The following is a 25,075-nucleotide window of genomic DNA, read 5'->3' on the forward strand; positions in this document are numbered from 1 at the left end:
GTGGACTCCGGGAGGTGGTGATGGACAAGGAGGCCTGGCATGCTGCGGTTCATGGGGTCGCAAAGAGTCAGACACGACTGAGTGACTGAACTGAACTGAAGGACACTATGAGGCATGAATCAAAATACTGAAGGCAAAGATGTGGAACTAGGTCCACACTTGGCACCTCATTTGCCAAGTCATGTGTTAGGCTCAGCTACAACACAGGCTCATTTACGTATGTGAGTGATGGGAGAGAGGGGTGGAGACATGGTCAGAGGCTGATTTTCAGCTATTGGTGCTGTGATTCCTCACCTTTTATAAAACACAGTTGGCTGTGAGATAGAGGGTGGCTTTGAGGAGGCGGGTCGGGAGGCTGAGAGACAACTGAAGTGATCCATGTGTGGAATGTGGGGCCAGAAGTCGGGGAGTGAGGAAAGGACTTGAGAGCTTTGTAAAAGATACTCTTCAAAAAACCTGGTAATGTATTGCACGTGGAAAGGGAGAGCTGTGGATTCTGCCTTGGGTTAAGGTGCTGACTGCAAGTCTCTAAGAGGAAGAATACAGAGGGAAGATAAGGATTGAGACTGGGAGAATGAAAAGCTGGTGAGGAATTTTGCTTGAGATTGACTTTGAAGTGCCATGGAATTTCCAGGTGACGATGTCTATGAAGTAATAGGAAATGCAACCCCAGAGAGAAGCCAGGCTGTGGACAAAGTTTCAGCTGTCTCCATAAGGGCCCAACTGTGCAGGAAGTCCTGCAGCGTAGATATGTGGAGAAGGATGTAAGAAGAGAGCTCAATGAATCTTTATCCAAAACCGTTGGCAGTCCGTAAGCTTGGTTCTCCCCTGGTGATCTGGAGAAGCATCTGTAGTCGGTTTTATGTCACTTCGGTGGCAAGGGATATCATCTTGGCTTCCTTATTCTGGGGCTGATAGGATAATCAATTGAAATGTTATGAAGCACTATACATATTACCTTATGAGCATTTTAAATGCATATGAGGTAATAAACAGCATTGAGAGTTATTCAAAACTTCTGAATCACTTCATTTCCTGGTTATGTTCCAAGGAGAAATACAGTGTCTTAACATGTGAATTGCATTACTAAGGTAAACCTTTGATAAAGAAGAGTTTGATTGTCCACTTTTTCTTTTCTAATTTAATTGGTTTGTCTTATGCTATAAAGCTCTAAGAAATATCTCACTTTGAATATCTGATTTAAAATAAGAATGATCATTTGGACATTGCCTTTATCTTAAGCTAAATGCCTATATGCCATCATATTTTGTGCATGTTAGTATGTGTAACATACATAATATAGTACTTGGCACATTGGAAATGTCTAATAAATTTCAAATGGCTATGATTATTATTAAACTCTTCATTAAGAGTTCTTATGTTTTATATGGAAGTGGTATTTCCTACTGAAAAGATATTAATCAAGATACGACTCTTTCATTCAAGGTTAAACTTTGAAAGCATTTAACTTTATGTAAGGGGATTAGATATAATGAATGTTCATTTTATTCTTTTTCTTATTTTAAACTTTCTATTTTGTATTGGGGCATAGCTAGTTAACAAGGTTGTGATAGTTTCAGGTAAACGGTAAAAGGACTCAGCCATATATACATGTGCATCCATGTTCATCTTATTCTTTATCAAACACAATTTACTCTCCTCATGCTAATATTTTAATATAAGCATTAAAAGTTTTTCTTTTTTCACCTGGAAACCTAAACCAAGAATGTTAACTTTTAATTTTATGAATAAAAGCATTTTCCTCGGAACAACTGGGCCAATAACCATTATATTTGAGATTTGGAGATGATCTCAGTGTTCATTTAAAGGGAAAACAATGAACAACTCAGAATGGACAACTGGTACTTTGTAGCATGTGTTCGACTCCTGGTTCAGTTTCTAACACTGATATTTATTTTTCTTCTTGAATTTTCTTGAAAGTTGTGTACCTTCTGAAAATAATCATTAAGTGGCCTACTTAGGTCTGATGCTAGCTGGTTTGAAGGAAAAGACTGACATTATTGGTCACAGAAAGCAAATTGATATAATTTTTAGTGAAAAGTTGAAAAGCTGAATGATGGAATCTGCATTTCAGGAGATCTTGACAAGACGGAATGGCGAGCTCAAAACAAGAGAAATGAGAAGGGTAGCAGGAACACAGGGAGGGGGACATGTGCTCGATGACACTTCACAGGAAAAGGTCTTAAGCAGCAGTTTTAGCCTAATGTCCAGTGTGAGCGTGGAGGAAGGAAATGCAATGCAGGATTGACTCTTCAACAGGAGGGAAGGACTGCAGGCAAGGGCTGTAATTACGTCCCTGAGCCACACTCTGTCTAGACCACAGCTGCAGGCAATTGGCAAAATAGGGAGCATTCCAAGTGGAAAGCCATCAGAAAAGTGAGTGGCTTCTCCACAGAAAAGCCCCTGTTGGGACTGGAGAAACTTACTCCGGAGGGTGGGAGGTAGGGTGGGACCTAGGGATTGTGAAGCCTGAAATTTAGTTTTTTGGAGGGCCCCATTTAGAGAAAAAGAAGACAAAACAGAGACTTTGGAGGATCCTGGGCAAATAAGGCATCCTAGAGTTTAAATTTCATTCACTTCATGGGAAACCCACCTCTTCTTTAGAAGAATAAATTTAATGAATGCACGGGTGTTTTTGCTTTTTAAAAAAATTTTAAGGAATTTAAAGGTGGAGAGAGCAGATTCATTCTCTTGAGGGCAGAATTAGTACTGACAGGTTCACAGTGAAGGGATACTTCCTGCAAACTCAACAATGCGATGGACAGTCTTCAGTAGGGGTAATTCAGGACCTATTAAAGCAGAGGCTCCACCCTGTGGAGGAGTTCTCTGCTTGTGGAGAAACTGGACTAGATGGAGGATTTCAAACTATGCTTCGCAACGCCTGGGGGTCCCAGAAAACATAACATGGAAATTCTTCCTTCAAACAGAATGGTTTGCTGTATCTGTTTTATCTTTTATAAGCTTTGGGAAGATATCATTTTTACCAAGAAATGTACCCCTTAAAGAGAGAGAAGATGGAGGAGAATTGGGAAGAAGGAGAAAAGCTTTGAAAACAACTAGACTATACGAATTTAAAACCCCCAGTAATCCGTCTTTCAGCTGCTCTAAACTACCCTTGTTTCCTGTTGAGGAAGCTGGTGGGAACCCAGGGAAAACATCCACACAAAGACTGCCCTCAGATTTTTTCACTCCTGCTCATAGTTTATGTGTGTGCACCTGTGCATGTGTGTGTGCATGAGTGGACACATGCAGTGTTTCCTATTTTATTAATAAATTTGATCCACTGAAGTATACATGAATTCAATCCCAGCCTTCTCTATATTTGGAATAATTTCAAAATAAGTAAGTTGTGTGATACATTGAATGCTGATTTTTAGAAAAGTACAGTTAAGCTGTTGGAAGGGGATTGATTCCCAGGTGGTGTTAGGAGTAAAGAACCTGCCTGCCAATTCAGGAGACACGGGAGACACAGGTTCGATTCCTGGGTTGAGGACAATCCCCTGGAGAAGGGCATGGCAACCCACTTCAGTATTCTTACCTGGAGAATACTGTGGAGAGAGGAGCCTGGCAGGGTACAGTCTATGAGGTCGAAAAGAGTCAGATACAACTGAAGTGACTTAGCATGCATGCACAAGCTGTTGGAAGGACAGAGCATGCCTTTTTAAAACCCCTACAGGGCTTCACAATCATTCACATAGGTTCTGTGAAACAAGTTCATGACAAATATGGGGATTTGGGGAAGGTGATTAGTGACAGAGAGGGTGGAAGATTAATTTCAACTAGGGGACCCTAGAGACTTCTTGGTGGAAGTAGACTTTGAGGAATTGTTGGTGTTTAGGTTGTGTTTCTCCAGATGGCTGAAGGAGACAGGACATCAGAGATTAGGATACCTTAAAGATAATAGGGTAAGTAGTTCAGTTGCTCAGTCGTGTCCAACTCTTTGCGACCCCATGAATCGCAGCATGCCAGGCCTCCCTGTCCATCACCAACTCCCAGAGTTCACTCAGACTCACGTCCATCGAGTCCGTGATGCAATCCAGCCATCTCATCCTGGGTCGTCCCCTTCTCCTCCTGCCCCCAATCCCTCCCAGCATCAGAGTCTTTTCCAATGAGTCAACTCTTCGCATGAGGTGGCCAAAGTATTGGAGTTTCAGCTTCAGCATCATTCCTTCCAAAGAAATCCCAGGGTTGATCTCCTTCAGAATGGACTGGTTGGATCTCCTTGCAGTCCAAGCGACTCTCAAGAGTCTTCTCCAACAGCCACAGTTCAAAAGCATCAATTCTTCGGTGCTCAGCCTTCTTCACACTCCAACTCTCACATCCATACATGACCACTGGAAAAACCATAGCCTTGACTAGATGGACCTTAGTCAGCAAAGTAATGTCTCTGCTTTTGAATATGCTGTCTAGGTTGGTCATAACTTTTCTTCCAAGGAGTAAGCGTCTTTTAATTTCATGGCTGCAATCACCATATGCAGTGATTTTGGAGCCCAAAAAAATAAAGTCTGACACTGTTTCTACTGTTTCCCACCTATTTCCCATGAAGTGATGGGACCAGATGCCATGATCTTCGTTTTCTGAATGTTGAGCTTTAAGCCAACTTTTTTCACTCTCCTATTTCACTTTCATCAAGAGGCTTTTTAGCTCCTCTCCACTTTCTGCCATAATGGTGGTGTCATCTGTATATCTGAGGTTATTGATATTTCTCCCGGCAATCTTGATTCCAGCTTGTGTTTCTTCCAGTCTAGCATTTCTCATGATGTACTCTGCATAGAAGTTAAATAAGCAGGGTGACAATATACAGCCTTAACATACTCCTTTTCCTATTTGGAACCAGTCTATTTTTCCATGTCCATTTCGAACTGTTGCTTCCTGACCTGCATACAGATTTCTCAAGAGGCAGGTCAGGTGGTCTGGTATTCCCATTTCTCTCAGAATTTTCCACAGTTTATTGTGATCCACACAGTCAAAGGCTTTGGCATAGTCAATAAAGCAGAAATAAATGTGTTTCTGGAACTCTCTTGCTTTTTCCATGATCCAGTGGATGTTGGCAATTTGATCTCTGGTTCCTCTGCCTTTTCTAAAACCAGCTTGAACATCAGGGAGTTCACGGTTCATATATTGCTGAAGTCTGGCTTGGAGAATTTTGACCATTACTTTACTAGCATGTGAGATGAGTGCAATTGTGCGGTAGTTTGAGCATTCTTTGGCATTGACTTTCTTTGGGAGTGGAATAAAAACTGACCTGTTCCAGTCCTGTGGCCACCGCTGAGTTTTCCAAACTTGCTGGCATATTGAGTGCAGCACTTTCACAGCATCATCTTTCAGGATTTGAAACAGCTCAACTGGAATTCCATCACTTCCACTACCTTTGTTCGTAGTGATGCTTTCTAAGGCCCACTTGACTTCACATTCCAAGATGTCTGGCTCTAGATTAGTGATCACATCATCATGATTATCTGGGTCATGAAGATCTTTTTTGTACTGTTCTTCTGTTTATTCTTGCCACCTCTTCTTAATATCTTCTGCTTCTGTTAGGTCCATACCATTTCTGTCTTTTATCGAGCCCATCTTTGCATGAAATGTTCCCTTGGTATCTCTAATTTTCTTGAAGAGATCCCTAGTCTTTCCCATTCTGTTCTTTTCCTCTATTTCTTTGCATTGATCGCTGAAGAAAGCTTTCTTATCTCTTCTTGCTATTCTTTGGAACTCTGCATTCAGATGCTTATATCTTTGCTTTTCTCCTTTGCTTTTCACCTCTCTTCTTTTCACAGCTATTTGTAGGGCCTTCCCAGACAGCCATTTTGCTTTTTTGCATTTCTTTTCCATGGGGATGGTCTTGATCCCTGTCTCCTGTACAATGTCACGAACCTCAGTCCATAGTTCATCAGGTACTCTGTCTAACAGATCTAGACCCTTAAATCTATTTCTCACTTCCACTGTATAATCATAAGGGATTTGATTTAGGTCATACCTGAATGGTCTAGCGGTTTTCCCTACTTTCTGCAATTTAAGTCTGAATTTGGCAATAAGGAGTTCATGATCTAAGCCACAGTCAGCTCCTGGTCTTGTTTTTGTTGACTATGTAGAGCTTCTCCATCTTTGGCTGCAAAGAATATAATCAATCTGATTTTGGTGCTGACCATCTGGTGATGTCCATGTGTAGAGTCTTCTCTTGTGTTGTTGGAAGAGGGTGTTTGCTATGGCCAGTGCATTTTCTTAGCAAAACTCTATTAGTCTTTGCTCTGCTTCATTCCACATTCCAAGGCCAAATTTGCCTGTTACTCCAGGTGTTTCTTGACTTCCTACTTTTGCATTCCAGTCCCCAATGATGAAAAGGACATCTTTTTGGGTGTTAGTTCTAAAAGATCTTGTAGGTCTTCATAAAACCATTCAACTTCAGTTTCCTCAGCATTACTGGTTGGGGCATAGACTTGGATAACTGTGATATTGAATGGTTTGCCTTGGAGAGGAACAGAGATCATTCTGTCTTTTTTGAGATTGCATCCAAGTACTGCATTTCGAACTCTTTTGTTGACCATGATGGCTACTCCATTTCTTCTGAGGGATTCCTGCCCGCAGTCATAGATATAATGGTCATCTGAGTTAAATTCACCCATTCCAGTCCATTTTAGTTCGCTGATTCCTAGAATGTCGACGTTCACCCTTGCCATCTCTTGTTTGACCACTTCCAATTTGCCTTGATTCATGGACCTGACATTCCAGGTTCCTATGAAATATTGCTCTTTACAGCATCAGATCTTACTTCTATCACCAGTCACATCCACAACTGGGTATTGTTTTTGCTTTGGCTCCATCCCTACATTCTTTCTGGAGTTATTTCTCCACCTATCTCCAGTAGCATATTGGGCACCTAATGACCTGGGGAGTTCCTCTTTTGGTATCCTATCATTTTGCCTTTTCATACTGTTCATGGGGTTCTCAAGGCAAGAATACTGAAGTGGCTTGTCATTCCCTTCTCCAGTGGACCACATTCTGTCAGGCCTCTCTACCATGACTCGCCCATCTTGGGTTGCCCCGTAGGCATGGCTTAGGGGTAAAGTTACTTCTTTTTAATAAAGAAAGAAAATATATGCCAGACATAGAAAATCTCAAATAGTAAATTCTCAATAAGTATTAATTATGTTTTCAAGTGCCAGACACTGTGCTATGCATTTTTCATATGTTATTTCAGTCTCATAACCATCCTATGAAGCAGGTACGAACTACTATCATCCCCATTTTGCAAGCTGAGTTTTAGAAAGTTTCAGTAAGTTACCAAATATTGCACAGCTAACAAATGGAGGACTGTGACTGTTCAGGCACCCAGCCGTGTCCGACTCTTTGTGACTCCATGGACTGCAGCACGCCAGGCCTCCCTGTCCCTCACCATCTCTCAGAGTTTGCCTAAGTTTATGTTCATTGCATCAATGATGCCGTGGTGTCTGATTCCAAAACCTGTGCTCCTAAGTAATACACTAAGTTTTAGAGTGGATGTGCAACATTATTAATAATTCTGCCATGAAGAAACTACTGCTACTACTATGCTCCTGTAATTCTGTCTAGTCTTTTACTATGCTGTTTTAAACATAATATCATAGAATATATAAAATGTTTACTTGGCATGCTAGAATGTTTACGACATAAACATTTCCCATTGTGTATTAGTCTAGGTCCTCCAAGAAGCATATGCAAAGACAGAATTTAACATGCAACAATTTTATTAAGGGAAATTCTATGTGAGAGAAATGGGAGGGAGCTGAAGAAACCTGAAAGGGCTCTAAGACTGCGATGCAAGGTTGATGTTGAGGGCAGGAGAGAGGGAAGGAAGGTAGGACAGAAGCACTCTAGATCTCCGTTCTGTCTAAAGAAAGTTTGAAAAGTCTGTCAAGAGATCCTTGAGCCGAGGTCAGCCATTGGAGTCCCATGACTCCCAAGAAGGGGTGCCCTCAATCAGTGGTGAGGAGCAGCCCATGGGAAGCATTGCCTTAGGGCAAAAGTGTCTATAGTCTTCAGAGTGCTGCAGCATTGGCCCATGGCCAGTTGAATTCCTGTATTTGGAGGCCTGTGGGGCACATTCTTGTGGCCACTATTCCATGGTAATTAAAATATCATATGAAATATGATAGTCTATTGGTGAAATAGTCTATTGGTGAAAGTCCCATGGTTACTTCTAGTTTGAGAATGTTAGTATCAGTGTCTTTACATATTTTTTTATTATAGAGAATCTTATAATGAATATCTTATGTACAGAATTAATGGATCAAGTCATGTTTGCTGTTTGAATACCCTTAATGAACTTTGTCAAATTGCTTTATGATAATGCACTGATATTTTTGGACTATAGGATTTGTAGGGACAGGATAATTATGGCTGAATGGGCAAAATGAGGTCATATTTTGAAGGGTTTTGAATGTCAGCCTGAGACCTTTTAAATTTGTTTTGTTGAAAACTAAGGCTGGAATGAAATTGGATTTTAACCCCTATTTTAACCTCTTTCCCATACAGGCATGATATGGGCTGAATGTAAAGAAATTTGGACTCAAGGCCCCAAGGAGTACTTGTTTGAGTTGTGGAATATGCTTGATTTTGGAATGCTGGCAATCTTTGCAGCATCATTCATTGCAAGATTCATGGCATTTTGGCATGCTTCCAAAGCACAGAGCATCATTGATGCAAATGATACTTTAAAGGATTTAACAAAAGTCACACTGGGAGACAATGTGAAATACTACAATTTGGGTGAGTTTACAGTACTCAGTCAATATGTTTATAAAATGCAGAATTTATATGACATCATTTGTATGCAGGATCTTAAAAAAAAATGGTACAAATGAGCCTATTTAAAACAGAAATAGAGTCACAGATGTAGAAAACAAGCCTATGGTCACCAAGAGGGAAGGGAGGGGAGGGATAAACACAAGAGAGAGATTGGAATTGACATATACATACTACTATATATAAAATAGATAACTAATAAGTACCTACTGTATAGCACAGGGAACTCTACTCAGTACTCTGTAATGACCTACATGGGAAAAGAATCTAAAACAGACTGGGTATACATATAACTGATTCTCGTTGCTATATAGCAGGAACTAACACAGCATTGTGATTCAACTGTACTTTAATAAAAATTTATTTAAATTTTTTAGCTAAATTAAAATGATGAAAGAAAAAAAAGGAACACATCAGTAGCAGTTTGGTTGTTATTCAGTTCTCATAAAATTATTGGTCAGTTTCCAGCTTCTTCAGATTATCTATATCTTTTATTATGCTTTCTACTTCTTTCCTGATGTTTCTTCTGGCAGAAAACCTCTCAATAACAAGAATCATCTCCCCTTATCTCTGGGATTAATTGGCTAACCACCAAACTTCATTGAGAATGCTTGTATTATGTTGTGGATTTATTTTTGTCTTCTTGTTTATTAAAAATAGTACACATTTAAGTACCATTTCTATTTAAGCCATATAAACTATTTGAAAGCAAGTGAATCATCGAAGGCTCCCAATAAACAGCACCCCTTTTTCTCACCCAGACTTTGAACTAGTGCTATGCTGTGCTTAGTCGCTCAGTCGTGTCCAACTCTTTGCAACCCATTGGATTGTAGCCCACCAGGCCCTCTGTCATGGGATTTTTCAGGCAAGAATGTTGGAGTAGGTTGCCATTTCCTCCTCCAGTGGATCTTTCTGACCCAGGGATAGAACCCACCTGCTGAGCCATTAGGGAAGCCTTTGAACTAGATGAGAAATAAAACAAAGAGCCAACATTAGGTCAAATCATCACCTTTAATACTGACAAAGTTTAGCATGGATGATAAAATTCTGAGTTTATTAGTCAACTGGCTCAGCAATACTGAACCCCAGGCTTAGGCAGATGTATCCTCCAATTTCCAGGCAGCCATGGACAGGGCAGTCATACCCAAAGGGGGTTATGGTATCTGATCATGTGAGAGTCCTCCATGGAAGATCAGAAGGAAATTCCCAAGATAAAGAGGGCAGAGCTAAGTCCAGTATGCTCAGATTCCACCCCAGTTTAGCAATCAGATAAGTCACTCTACCTCCCCAGGAGGATAGTGACTAAGGAACAGAATTAGGTTCAGTTATTGCTTAGAAACCTAGGGTGAGAAAAACAGATTCTCTTTGACTACTTACTTCAAGTCCTCCTCTGATGTCAGTTAACATACGGTTTATATCTCTCTGAGTTTTATTGGCTGTATCACATAGGGATTTCATTTTTATTATTTCTCTTTAATATTTTAATACTTAACAAATTTTAGAGCATATGTAGGGCTTTTATACAAGGATATATTGTACAGCACAGGGAATATAGCCATTATTTTATAAGAAAATTTTTAATATATGGAATTTTACAAGTCAAACTATTTATATACTATACTTATATTCAAGATGCTATATAAAAAGAAACTGCTTTTATTACTTTATTGTTCCTAATTCTACTTCACAGCAAATAAGCAAATACAAATTTATAATTGTATTTTTCTTCTCTGTTACACACTGCTTTGCATTTTTCTTCCTAATGGCTTCTTAATTAGATTTTTGATGTTCTGATGTAATAATGTCAGAAAAATTCATAAATGAATAATTACTACATTATATGATAAAAATAGACTTGAATGACCAATATAAATTACCTTAGTAAGTTTAAATAACTACAAGTACTGCACAGGCCCCAAATTACTTTATAGTGTAATTATAGTTTAAGACTAAATAATGATATCATTTACTAGGGCCTTATTTTCTTTTATTATAGTTTAAGATTAAATAGTAAGTGCTACTATTTAGCTAGTGCCAAGCACTTTCTAAAGAGTGAATGTATGTTGACTTACTAAATTCTCACAACGGATGATACGATATAAACAGTATGTCATTTTCAAAGATGAGAAAATAAAACAATAAGATAAATAATTTGTAATAGTTCTTCTAGTTGATTTTAGATAGATAGATGCATGCAGGAATGTGTGGTAAGTCGCTTGAATAGTGTCCAACTCTCAGCGACCCTACAGACTACAACCCACCACTCTCCTGTCCGTGGAATTCTCTAGGCAAGAATATTGGAGTGGTTACATAAGCCAAGTTCATGGTTTATACTCTCAACCATTAAGCTATACTATTACGGAAAAATGCCAGCAAACCAGGGGGTAATTTTCTTTGTAAATACAGAAGCTCAAATATACCTGACACTTAAAGAGGTTCCATTAGGAACTGAATTGCTAATGTAATTATGTTTCTATCCTAGAAAAGAAGTACAGTTCAGTTCAGTTGCTCAGTTGTGTCCAACTCTTTGCGACCCCATGAATTGAAGCACGCCAGGCTTCCCTGTCCATTACCAATTCCCAGAGTTCACTCAGACTCACATCCATCAAGTCAGTGATACCATCCAGCCATCTCATCCTCTGTCGTCCCCTTCTCCTCCTGCCCCCAATCCCTCCCAGCATCAGAGTCTTTTCCAATGAGTCAACTCTTCACATGAGGTGGCCAAAGTACTGGAGTTTCAGCTTTAGCATCATTCCTTCCAAAGAAATCCCGGGGCTAATCTCCTTCAGAAGGGACTGGTTGGATCTCCTTGCAGTCCAAGGGACTCTCAAGAGTCTTCTCCAACACCACAGTTCAAAAGCATCAATTCTTCAGCGCTCAACCTTCTTCACAGTCCAATTCTCACATCCATACACGACCACTGGAAAAACCATAGCCTTGACTAGACGGACCTTAGTCGGCAAAGTAATGTCTCTGCTTTTGAATATGCTATCTAGATTGGTCATAACTTTTCTTCCAAGGAGTAAGCGTCTTTTAATTTCATGGCTGCAATCACCATCTGCGGTGATTTTGGAGCCCAAAAAAATAAAAGTCTGACACTGTTTCCACTGTTTCCCCATCTATTTCCCATGAAGATATGGCACTGGATGCCATGATCTTCGTTTTCTGAATGTTGAGCTTTAAGCCAACTTTTTCACTCTCCTCTTTCACTTTCATCAAGAGGTTTTTAGTTCCTCTTCACTTTCTGCCATAAGGGTGGTGTCATCTGCATATCTGAGGTTACTGATATTTCTCCCGGCAATCTTGATTCCAGCTTGTGTTTCTTCCAGTCCAGCATTTCTCATGAGGTACTCTGCATAGAAGTTCAATAAGCAGGGTGACAATATACAGCCTTGATGTACTCCTTTTCCTATTTGGAACCAGTCTGTTGTTCCATGTCCAGTTCTAACTGTTGCTTCCTGAGCTGCATATAGATTTCTCAAGAGGCAGGTCAGGTGGTCTGGTATTCCCATCTCTCTCAGAATTTTCCACAGTTTATTGTGATCCACACAGTCAAAGGCTTTGGCATAGTCAATAAAGCAGAAATAGGTATTTTTCTGGAACTCTCTTGCTTTTTCCGTGATCCAGCGGATGTTGGCAATTTGATCTCTGGTTCCTCTGCCTTTTCTAAAACCAGCTTGAACATCTGGAAGCTCACAGTTCACATATTGTTGAAGGCTTGCTTGGAGAATTTTGAGCATTACTTTACTAGCATGTGAGATGAGTGCAATTGTGCATAGTTTGAGCATTCTTTGGCATTGCCTTTCTTTGGGATTGGAATGAAAACGGACCTTTTCCAGTCCTGTGGCCACTGAGTTTTCCAAACTTGCTGGCATATTGAGTGGAGCACTTTCACAGCATCATCTTTCAGGATTTGAAATAGCTCCACTGGAATTCCATCACCTCCACTAGCTTGGTTCGTAGTGATGCTTTCTAAGGCCCACTTGACTTCACATTCCAGGATGTCTGGCTCTAGATTAGTGATCACATCATCATGATTATCTGGGTCATGAAGATCTTTTTTGTACTGTTCTTCTGTTTATTCTGGCCACCTCTTCTTAATATCTTCTGCTCTGTTAGGTCCATACCATTTCTGTCCTTTATTGAGCCCATCTTTGCATGAAATGTTCCCTTGGTATCTCTAATTTTCTTGAAGAGATCTCTAGTCTTTCCCATTCTGTTGTTTTCCTCTCTTTCTTTGCATTGATCGCTGAAGGCTTTATCTCTTCTTGCTATTCTTTGGAAGTCTGCATTCAGATGCTTATATCTTTCCGTTTCTCCTTTGCTTTTCGCTTCTTTTCTTTTCACAGCTATTTGTAAGGCCTTCCCAGACAGCCATTTTGCTTTTTTGCATTTCTTTTCCATGGGGATGGTCTTGATCCCTGTCTCCTGTACAGTGTCACGAACCTAATTCCATAGTTCATCAGGCACTCTATCAGATCTAGGCCCTTAAATCTATTTCTCACTTCCACTGTATAATCATAAGGGATTTGATTTAGGTCATACCTGAATGGTCTAGCTGTTTTCCCTACTTTCTTCAATTTAAGTCTGAATTTGGCAATAAGGAATTCATGATCTGAGCCACAGTCAACTCCCGGTCTTCTTTTTGCTGACTGTATAGAGCTTCTCCATCTTTGGCTGCAAAGAATATAATCAATCTGATTTCAGTGTTGACCATCTGGTGATGTCCATGTGTAGAGTCTTTTCTTGTGTTGTTGTATGAGGGTGTTGGCTATGACCAGCGCATTTTCTTTACCTAAGTAAAAAGTTTCCTTCTCCAGGAGATCTTCCTGACCCAGGGATCAAACTCAGGTCTCCTGCAATGCAGACAAGATTCTTTACCATCTGAGCTACCAGGAAAGTCTGAAATAAAAAATGTAAATAAACTCACCATAACTTTTGTCTTTCCTTTCTCCTAGCCAGGATAAAGTGGGACCCCTCTGATCCTCAAATTATATCTGAAGGTCTTTATGCAATTGCTGTAGTTTTAAGTTTCTCCAGAATAGCCTACATTTTACCAGCAAATGAAAGCTTTGGACCTCTGCAGATATCACTTGGAAGAACAGTAAAAGATATCTTCAAGTTCATGGTCATATTCATCATGGTGTTTGTGGCCTTTATGATTGGAATGTTCAACCTCTATTCCTACTACATTGGTGCAAAGCAAAACGAAGCCTTCACAACGTAGGTGTTTTTGGTTCTTTTAATCATGATGATTGTCAATGAAACTTTAGCCTAATAGTGTTCATATTGCAACAGTGGGATAAATAATGTTTTAGTAAAGGTACTATTTCCAGTTACTCTTTAGCATTATGAGAAAAGTTTTAAATGTGTTATAAGAACTCAACAATGTAGCCAATCTTTCTAATAGTAAGTAATGATAGTTAACAGTTTTAGGGCCAGGAGCTACCTCACACACATCATCTTATTATTTCTGTTTCACACAAAAAGGAACTGAAGCTCGGGGAAGTTAAATGACATGCTGAGCATCTCATAGCTGCTAGTATGTAGAAAAGCCAGGACATAGTCTCTTGTCCACTGACCCTAGCATCTGTGCTCCTCACTGTGGTGTCCTGCTCAGTTCAGACTCCTGGGGCCCTACGAGAATGGCTGCTTCCAAAATCAATCTGAGTTACCAGCAGTAACAAGGGTTTTAACTTATGTTCACCACGGATACATGTCTTTTATAAAGTATGTTTGGAATACATTACTCAAATACTAGGTATTCATGTATACTTTGGCCACCTGATGTGAAGACCGACTCACTGGAAAAGACCTTGATGCTAGGAAAGACTGATGGCATCACTGACTCAATGAACATGAGTTTGAGCAAACTCTGGGAGACGGTGAAGGACAGGGAAGCCTGGCACGCTGCAGTCCATGGGGTCACAAAGAGTCAGACATGACCGAGCAACTGAAGAACAACCAAAAAATGTTACAATGAGAAGTACTGATTGAAGCATAAGCTATTACTCATATTCCTGTAAAGTTCAGTTTATCAGAGAAATTGAACCAACTGACCTAAGCAGAGGAGCTTCATTTTGGTTAATAATTATGCCTAATGAATTGAAATTCCTAAGACATGTCAGTGATTTTAGTAACACTATGTTTATATTGTCATATTTTCCTTAAGACACCTTAAGACACATAACATTATCTATTTATTGGATATCAGAAGTGTAGATGAGCAGAAAACACAAAAGGACTATAAATTACATTATTACATTACATATATAAATTACAAATTACATATTACATTATTTTTATTAATACACTTAATATTTTCTTTACCAAAACTATGGATTATTTAAGTGTTAATGTCTGTGGTTTGAAGTTATGTTAGCATTTATTGAGCACTTATTATGTGCCAGATAGTGAGTTGTGTGCTTCATATGTAAAATATTCCCTTATCCTTGCAACAATCCTGGAAATAGTTATTATACCCATTTTACAAAAAAGAAAACTGAGGCTCAGGGAAGTGAAGAATTTTCTCATGAGTATCTAATAATTTTCAGACATTAAATCAGCTTGCTTTTATTATGGTATCATTGTCATTCATTTGTATGCTTTATCATCTCCTTTATTTCCTTCTTTTTACCTAGAGTGGAAGAGAGTTTTAAAACACTGTTTTGGGCTATATTCGGACTTTCTGAAGTGAAATCAGTGGTCATCAACTATAATCACAAATTCATTGAAAACATCGGTTATGTTCTTTATGGAGTCTATAATGTTACGATGGTCATTGTTTTGCTAAACATGTTAATTGCAATGATCAACAGTTCATTCCAGGAAATTGAGGTATAATCTCTATATATTTGTATAATATGTGGTATATGTTTTAACTATTCCAGGGATCAGTTCAGCAATGGTGATGATACTATAGACTACTTTCTATCTGTTCTTTACCTTTTTATATACTTCTTTATATATTTTATAAAAAATTTATATTTTTTATATTCTTTGTATGTAGTAATCAGAAAATGTTAATCCTTTGCTTCCAAGCACAACATCTATGGATGTGGTAGGATAGTAAAGAATAAGGATGAGAAATGTTGTATGATTTAGTATTATTATTTATAAATTCTTAGAGACACTATATCAGCATGAATTTATATTTCATTTAAAAATTATTGCTTATGAATTCCACTATTCTCCAAATCTTGCTTTGAGTGATGTTCAAAATTGACTTTTTCTCAAATTTAGAGTGATTTTTATTCCAAGAATCTTGGTGTATGTCCCAAATTCGTCAAAGCAGTGATCTGTTGCAAAATATAAGGGTGAATAATTTTTCATAGTGTTTTCCAGAATATAGGAAAATAGCTTTATAACTTTCAGTGTATTTATAAATACATGCAAGTTTTGAGATCTGTAAGAATGATAAATCTTTAAGTAAATTTTCCTAAATTTTCTTTCCTAAGAGTGTGTGAATAGTACTTTAACATTTTTGAGAATATCTTGGGGTGGTGTTTTGGGTCTGAGATTGTTGTAGGTAACATTACTTCCATCTAGCCACACAATGTCAGAAGCATCCCAGTAATTCTGTTTATGCATTTCCTTGCTGAACTGTCATATTTATTTGTATAGGATGATGCTGATGTGGAATGGAAATTTGCAAGGGCCAAACTTTGGTTTTCTTACTTTGAGGAGGGAAGAACTCTTCCTGTTCCCTTCAACCTGGTGCCAAGTCCAAAGTCCCTGTTTTATCTCTTATTGAGGCTTAAAAAATGGATTTCTGAATTGTTCCAGGGCCATAAAAAAGGTTTCCAGGAGGATGCAGAAATGAACAAGGTGATTTGACTTAATAATTTGAAATTATGTTTTTAAACACTAAAACCATGATAAGCATGATACCACATCCCTTTATAAAGAAGCAGTTTGTGATGACAGGCCCATCCATTCCCAAATGTAGTCAATTAGCTCAGAACAGTCCTTTGGCTTTTGTCTGTTTATTAGGAGCACACTGAACATTTTTTACTAAAAAATATAAGAAAAATCCATGAAATGTAGCTACAATAATGTGTCACATTTTCCAGAGTGGGTATTAAAAGGGAGAGCTATTCTGGGTGCATTTTCGCTGTTGTAGCTACATGTCCCTCCCTTTGCCTTCAATTTATACAGCTGGGTGTAGTTATATACCTCAGCTTATGCAGCTTCAATTTTTTTTTTCACCTTCAACTTATACAGCTAGCTGATTATGACTTCGAGGACACTGACAGACTCTTAAGTTCTACACAGAGAACTTCAGAAATCAATTGCTCACATGTAATATGGGAGATGAGGCTTGGCATTACATCAACAAAGATCAATCTAAGGGTACTAATTGGGAACTGTAATCTCATGAAGCAGGGCCATCTTAAGAATCCATGGAAGTGATCTGTCTAGTGCCTGATGAAGGAGTAGAACCATCACAGAGGGTTAAGGAATGCGTGGAGCATGTGGAACGCTATGTGGACTGCATGGCACTGGGGAGGTTATTCTCTGCCAGGAATTCGAGGGGACAGAATTCTGTATCCAGGAGGAGCACAGACTAGATGCCACCAGAGGAGGGCCAGGAGGCAGACAGGTTTCGATATGATGTCATAAATAAGTGATGCAGTCAGCTGCTTCTAGAAGGAAGACTGAAGGGGAATACAATGAATAGTTTTTACAATTCCAAATTTTAATGAGGAAACACATTTGTTTATTTTTTTCTTCAAATATAGGAAAAGAGGCCATGGGCAAAAGTTGCTAATAGTTCAATTTTAGCTTTATGTAAAAAAAAAAAAATTATCAAGATCTGTCCAACAGAATGGTGGGCTTTCTTATGAAACAGTCAGTTCCTTATCATTTTAAGTAATCAATAAGTGCTAGATGACCAGTATTAGGATTTTATAGATTTTCTACACTGGGTGGGCAACTGAGCCAAATGATCATAAAGGTCCCTTGCAATTATAAGGTTCTATTATTGAATAAAAAGGAAATATTTTAATTCCTTCTGGGTTTGCATCTTACTACTTGGGATTCTCAAGTTAAGCTCCCTGAGCTCCAATTTCCTCACCTGTAATATGGGAATTACAGTTATATCTATGCCATGAAAATCAAATCAAATAAATATGTGAAAGTGCTTTGAGAATTCTTAAGCTTTCTTTAAATGTATGACGATTATTTTGGACAGGAATTTTGGAAAAAAATATATGATCTTTGGTGCTCTCCCAGATGTATAACTTATAGAACTCAGTCGGTTGAATAGTAAAAATTTCCCTCACCTTACTCCATGTTACTAAGCATGTCGCTCTTAGTAACATGGGGTTAGAACTGCAACCCCAGACAATTCAGTGTCCAAACGAAATGTCCGAGTATTCACCAAAGGAAAGACCCTAGTAAGAATATGTTCCTCTCAAAGAAACTTGCTGGAAAATTAGACCAGATGGCTTTTAGAATATGGGATGAAGGAAGAGTGAAATTCATCTTACAGTTCTCAATGTATAATTAATGACTGTATTCATTTTACTCTCTATTGTTAAAAGAGAAATGAAGGAAAGAAATTTGGAATTTTGGGAAGTCATGAAGACCTTTCAAAATTATCACTTGACAGAAAACAGGTAAGATCACATTTGAAAATATGGAGCCACACTTATGATCTGGCTTATCTTCTCAGAGAGAAGGACAAATATTCAGAAGCAATTTTAAGAAACAGTAGACACATTAAAGAGTTAACAATTTGGCAGTGCTCAAAGAATCTGCTATTGAGAAGTTAAAGCAAGCCTGTGTCCAGTGCATCAGCAAAAAGAATTACATGGCTGTTTAAGGCAGATATTAAACATATATTTGGAGTACTTTGGGTGATAAAATGTAGAATTGTGATGTAAAGAAGGAAAAATTAAAATAATAGAGGAAATTGTCAGGGACCCAATGGAGATATAATTAATATAATTCTCCACAGCTCAGGTGGCGATTATGCACACCTAGCAGAGCTGCATTATTTGTCAGTAATCGAGAGGTTGTCAAAAGAGGCTCCCTGAGAATTCAGCGGCTGCTCCAGTCAGTACAGTTTATAATGAGCAGTGTACCCGAGAGCGACATCAGCTGCCTAAATTGGAGTGGCAGAATCCCTCATGATGAGGACTTTTGATTCATTCTGGCAGCAGGCACATAGTAGGGGCACAAGGCAGAAGGAAATTATGAGTGAACCAATTAGGAAAAGAGCAATGTATTAGGTGGGACGTGCATTCAGTTGCATATAATAATAATAATAAACATGGTGATTTAAGCAAGCCAGTTGTCTTCTCCCCTCTCATTTAACTCTCCAGAGCTGGCAGTACAGGGTCTCTGCGATTCCCCTGGATATTTTTATCGTAGTCATATACAAGATGACACCTTTACCTCCAGACATCATACCCACTATTCAGGCATGAAGAAGCAAGGGGGCAGAGGAAAAGTTGCGCACCAGAGGAATCGGTCACCACCCTCAGAAGTGCCTCCCAACATCTGTTACTGTATCTCATTAGCCAGAGCTCTATTCCAGGGCCACTGCATGCAACACAAATGCCAAAGAGGGCTGCGATTTTGTTTTGTTTTTAAGCCAAGTGTGTTACCTCCGCTAACAAAATAGGAATACTCTTAAGTATTGATATAATATTGATATAGTGAGAGCATTGAACTAAGTAGTCAGAATACTGAGATCTCATCTCATCTCTGCCACTTTAGCAATTCATTTAACTTCTCGGAACCTTAATTTCCTCATCGACAAAATAGGATCAATCAAGTTGTACAACCCATCACACAAAATCGTTGGGAGGATTCAGTTGAAGCTTTATAAATCACAAACACTAGTAGGTACTAATTACAGAGAAGCAGCTTTCGTCCTTTGGTTATAATTAACTCAATAAAACTTTTCAAAAAAATAGGTCAGTGTAAGTTGGATTTGGGGCTTCCCTGGTGGCTTAGATGGTAAAGAATCTGCCTGCAATGCAGGAGACCCAGATTTGTCCAAGTCGGGAAGAACTCCTGAAAAAGGGAATGACTACATAGACCAGTATTCTTGCCTGGAGAATTCCATTGATAAGAGGAGCCTGGTGGGCTACAGTCCATGGGGTCGCAAAGAGGTGGACACGACTGAGCAAATAATACTTTCACTTCAAGTTGGATTTTATAACTTTGCAGTAAGAAATTGCTTATACTGAAAATATGATGACTGAATGATAACAATAAATCATTGAACAAGTATAAAAAATTAAGGAGGATCAAAATGCTTTTTTCCCTTTATGATAGAATCTATGTGTGTGTTGGAGAAGGAAATGGCAACCCACTCCAATATTCTTGCCTGGAAAATCTCATGGACAGTGGAGCCTGGTAGGCTACACAGTCCATGGGATCGCATCAGACACCATTGAGCAACTTCACTTTCACTTTTCACTTTCATGCACTGGAGAAGGAAATGGCAACCCACTTCAGTACTCTTGCCTGGAGAATCCCAGGGACAGAAGGGCCTGGAGGGCTGCCGTCCATGGGGTCATACAGAGTTGGAGATGACTAAAGCGACTTAGCAGCAGCAGCAGGAGCTACGTGTGTGTGTTAGTCACTCAGTTGTCTCTGACTCTGTGATCCCATGGACTGTAACCCTGCAGTCTATGTCCATGGAATTCTCCAGGCAGATAGAATCTGTAGTACCTTTTAAATGAAATAATTTTATTTTCTCTGTAGTTTCTCCAAAAATGTAGAAAATTAAAATTTGTTTAAATCACCTGAAAAATACACTTTATATCCTTTTAACATGGCTTGGATTACTTAATGCTTTCCAGTAGTGTATATTTCAACCCCAGATTAAAATACTCTTTAAGATCAAAACAAAGCCTCTGGTGTCTGACCCTAGTGGTGGATCAATAAAATGTTGATTTCAGTGTCAGCTGAACCTTCTGGTGTGTGCGTGCTAAGTTGCTTCAGTGTGTTCAACTCTGTGCATCCCTGTTTACTGAAGCCCGCCAGGCTTCTCTGTCCATGGGGATTCTCTAGGCAAGAATGCTGGGGTGGGTTGCCATGCCCTTCTCCAAGGAATCTGCCCAACCCATAGATGGAACCCAGGTCACCTGCATTGCAGGCAGATTCTTTACCTTCCAAGCCACCAGGGGAGGCCCCCAAGGAACCTTCTAGAGTGTCTGTTTATTTTGGCAACCATGGAGATGTATGCCTCATATCTTCTTTCAAGAAAGAGAACCTGCTTCGGGGAACTTGGTCAGCTGGCAGCCTCCTGCTGCAGCCTCTTTGGGGTACCCTCAAACTTTCCCAACACGGTCATGCTTTTTGGGTCCTAGGCATTTCTTGCCAGCACAGGACCGATCCTGGAGCACTCTATGCCCAACTTTATCGATCTTCCTACCTCCCCCTCTTTCACAAGTGAGCCAAGCCTCATGGTCTGGAAGCTTTTTCTGCCATCTGCTCACACTTCCCATTATCTTTCGGAGGCAGGATTCTGAACACATTTCATATTTCTGATGCTGTCTTGGCATTTGATTCCCAGAGGACCAAACCAACACAGGTGTCTATTTCCCCTTGTCATGTAAGCTTATGATGAACAAAAGTAGGCACATTTCACATAGTGTGCTTTTGCATGATACATGAACTATATTCCCGAGAAAATGCTTTATAAGGAACCATTTGTAGTTCCATTTATTTTTGCCTCTTGTTGCTGAGGTGAACTCCTACTGGAACATATCTGACACTGTTATGTACTAAGAAGAACTCTCATGGTGTGTTTTCCCTTACTCATTTTGTGTAGCTTTTGCTCACTTTTTCATGGTTTAGTTTTGTCACGCGAGCGTATGTTGTTCAATTCTTTGTCTCGTCACAACAAAGATTTGGAGTGACAGACATTAAAGCCCCCTCGGCGTGTCACAGCTCTCAGGTCTTGGATAGACCGTGTTATAGCTCTCAGGTCTCAAATGGACCATGTTACAGCTCTCAGACAAATCAGTGTTACAGCTCAGTGCTACAGCACTATTTTATATAGAAGATAGCAGGAAAATCCATCTTTGAGGCGTGAGGGCACGTTGATCTAAAGACACAAGGAAAAGAGTGCCCCAGCGCGTGCGGGAGAGAGAGAGCTAACTTTGGCTCTTCTATTTATATGTTTATCTCTCCCTGGGCCTGTCCTTTGTAAATTGGGCCAGCCAGGAGTGTTGTTTGTTTTACCTGAGGTCCTCACTCTGGTCCTTGGACCTTCTTTTGTTTCATTTTCGTGGGCTTTTCCCTTCCTTGTCTGTAGCCACTGCCATTTTGGACTCCTTTTCCCTGTTCTATCTACCTAACAGTTTCTATTTCACTCGGGTCTTCTTTCTGATTCCTTGAAGGTTAAACTGGTTAGGTCTCATGAACATTCCTTCACATCTTCTTCCTGCATATCTGCTCCACGTAAACTATAGAAATCAGTCAGATGAGCCATAAAACAATACTTTTTGAAACAAAGTAACATTCATTATCTTTAGTCATCACTTTTAATTCTGTCACTCACTTTGGTGGTCTCTAACATTAACTTTTCAGACACAGAATCTGAAAGAACAGCATGCATTCAGTCTCTGCTGTACATATTATATATGTAAACCTAAAAATGCCAAATAGCTTCTTGAATGCCTGCTCTGTTCCAGCTCTAGAACAGATCACCTTCAAGTGTCAGTTTCAGAGCAGGTTTCACGTGACCTAGACAATAGGCCAGTGTGGAGCATAAAGACGTTATCTTAGCATTTGGGGTCCATTCTGCACTATATTGAATGAGATGTGCAGATTTTTTTCATCAGTTACATATACAAGAACTATGTCCTTTAGTGTTCAATTAGGTCCAAGGCTGTCTTTTTAGTCATCTGATGAAATAGTTACGATGAAACAGTTCCAATTACAATCACCAGGGTCATTTTGCCAGACAAATTTGTGCAAATTACCATCCTCTGCTCTAGAGCTATCAAGTTAAAATCTCTGGCCATAGAACCTGGAAATGTGTATTTTATTAAGTCCTTAAGAGATTCTAATGCTCATCTGGGTGTGGGAATCATTGAATATTTCACTGCCTGAATGCTTTAGTCATGGAAACATAAGTGAAAACCAATATTCAGTGAAGTACCTCCAGAAAAAGAAAAAAAAAAAAAAACAGATCCAAACTAACCATGAAACAGGTCTAAAGCCACAAAGTAGATATTTATCCTTCCATATACTAATAATAGTTGTTGACATTTGTACAATATCAACTGTATGTCAAGCTACATATTCTACACCACTTATATCTTTAATCCTCACATTAGCTCTAGGGATGTAGGTAGTATTATTTTCCTTACTTTATACATGAGAAACCTGACAAAGGTGAAATGAATTGCTCAAAGTCCCATTTCAGACATGTGCCAGAGCCAGAATTCAAATCCACATCTACCTGATCCCAAAGTAAGAGTTTTTACAAGCACTGTGCCACGTGGCTTCACTCCCACCTGTCAGCACCCACTGCCGACTGATCATATTGCCTATACTTTTCAGTTCATTGCTTTGATCCCAGCCTCAGGCCCTTCAATGCTTGCGGAGAGTGCGAAACTCTCAGAACTGTTGCTATGTCCAAACATAAAAAATTCCAAAGACTGAAGCTTGCTTGCTCCACTTAATAAATAACAACAGTTATTTAGTATTCCTCACTCCCATCCTACAGTGAAGCTGCAGCAAGATGAAAATGCTAATATAAAACTAATTACTAGGAAGTGAAAGAAAGACAGCATAAAGAATGCAGGAAATGTAGAAGGTATGAAAAAAAAGGAGCAGGTGGTGCCTCCTTCAGGACTGGAGTGTACATCTGCACATTAGTCAGGCACAGAGCTCACACCCAGTCATCCGGCTTCCACTCACCAAACCCCCTTCCTCACTCTCATCACATATTATACATCAGTATCATCTGTAAATGTCCAAATCACTAAGGGTTAAATGCTATTCATACTGCCCGCTGAATTGCTTCGACTTCTCAGTGTATTTTAGTGGCTGTCCATCAGAACAAATATAAATTAGAATTTTCTGCCACCAAGTGGTTAAAATGCTTCTTTGCACCATTGGGTAAGTTTCTTCTTACATATTATTTCTTGGGGTTTAAACATGTGTTTGTTGAATACCTACTACACATTAGAAACTGATGAGGAATTTTTGCTGTATAGATGTTAGATTTGCATTCAAATTCACATTGCAGATTTACAGCAGAATTCATCACATAAAAAAGATCCAAGTGGATTTATTACTGTTTAGTCAGGTACCATTTAATTATATAAGTGGTTCCCAGTGAGAGCTGATTTTGATCCCACATGACCAGCAGTCTAGGGTGCATTTGTAATACCTGGAGACAGGTTTGGTTGTCAAAACTAGTGATGGGTCCTATTATTGGCATCTAGGGGTGAAGACCAGGGGTACTGGCAAACATTATACAATGCATTAGAAGACCCCCACAGTAAGGAAGTACCCAACCCATAAATGAAATGAAATGGGAGCATTGAATATGAAATAGAAAAAGTGAAACAGGCTAGATAAAAGTAAAAGATCAAATTAAAAACCTTGTTTTAAAACATGGCTGCTCATTGGAATTACATCTGGAGCTTTGGAGCAAAAAAAAACAATACCTGGGTATTTGTATTTTTCAAAAAATTCCAATGTGCATCTGGATTTTAAAAAGTGATTGTAGATTTTTCTGTTAAATGGCAGTGTTAGTGATATAAAATTCTATTATTTTCTGTTACACATATTTTCTAATTTTCCTTGTAATGGCTTCTTAGATATACCTGTCATTGAAAATTGGACATTTAATTTTCAAACACATGGAATGTTTTAAGTAAAAAAAAAATTACTCAGCCCAAAGTATTAAAAATGTTGCAACTGAGAAAACCCAGACTCTGCCTACTGGGTGCATGCAAAGGGAAGCCATGTGTTATGCTAAAACTGTATGACATACTATAGATCTACACTTTAGAAAACCTATAATTGTATGCATTCTTAAAACTGTTTTCTGGTTTTCCCTTGCCTCTTTTGTGTCATCCACTATGTCAGTTTGTAAGTCATCTGCCTCAGACCTTAAAACCAGCTCTCCAGGTTTCAGATATATCTTTCCCATGTGGTTGAGTTGTAGCCAGCTATTTCATAAACCTAGATTGTACATGCCTTGTACACCAAGGTGTCTGGAAACCAAGTGATCTCCATTAGTTACCTAAAAGTACTTCATTCATTTCATCAGCCAGCTACTTCTGAGCAATTG

General features: G+C 39.1%; 1 protein-coding gene across 1 annotated transcript in view; it reads left to right on the forward strand.

Annotated features, from left to right (window-relative positions):
- TRPC6 (transient receptor potential cation channel subfamily C member 6) overlaps window positions 1–25,075 on the forward strand; it is a 159,331-nt gene that overhangs the window by 127,350 nt on the left and 6,906 nt on the right. The window contains exons 6-10 of the mRNA XM_015100877.3: window positions 8,530–8,763; window positions 13,758–14,022; window positions 15,441–15,636; window positions 16,423–16,626; window positions 18,345–18,419. Of these exons, the coding sequence (XP_014956363.2) occupies window positions 8,530–8,763; window positions 13,758–14,022; window positions 15,441–15,636; window positions 16,423–16,626; window positions 18,345–18,419 (974 nt within the window). The remainder of the gene's footprint in view (window positions 1–8,529; window positions 8,764–13,757; window positions 14,023–15,440; window positions 15,637–16,422; window positions 16,627–18,344; window positions 18,420–25,075) is intronic.

This window comes from Ovis aries, chromosome 15 (assembly GCF_016772045.2).
Source record: "Ovis aries strain OAR_USU_Benz2616 breed Rambouillet chromosome 15, ARS-UI_Ramb_v3.0, whole genome shotgun sequence".
Lineage (NCBI taxonomy): Eukaryota > Metazoa > Chordata > Mammalia > Artiodactyla > Bovidae > Ovis > Ovis aries.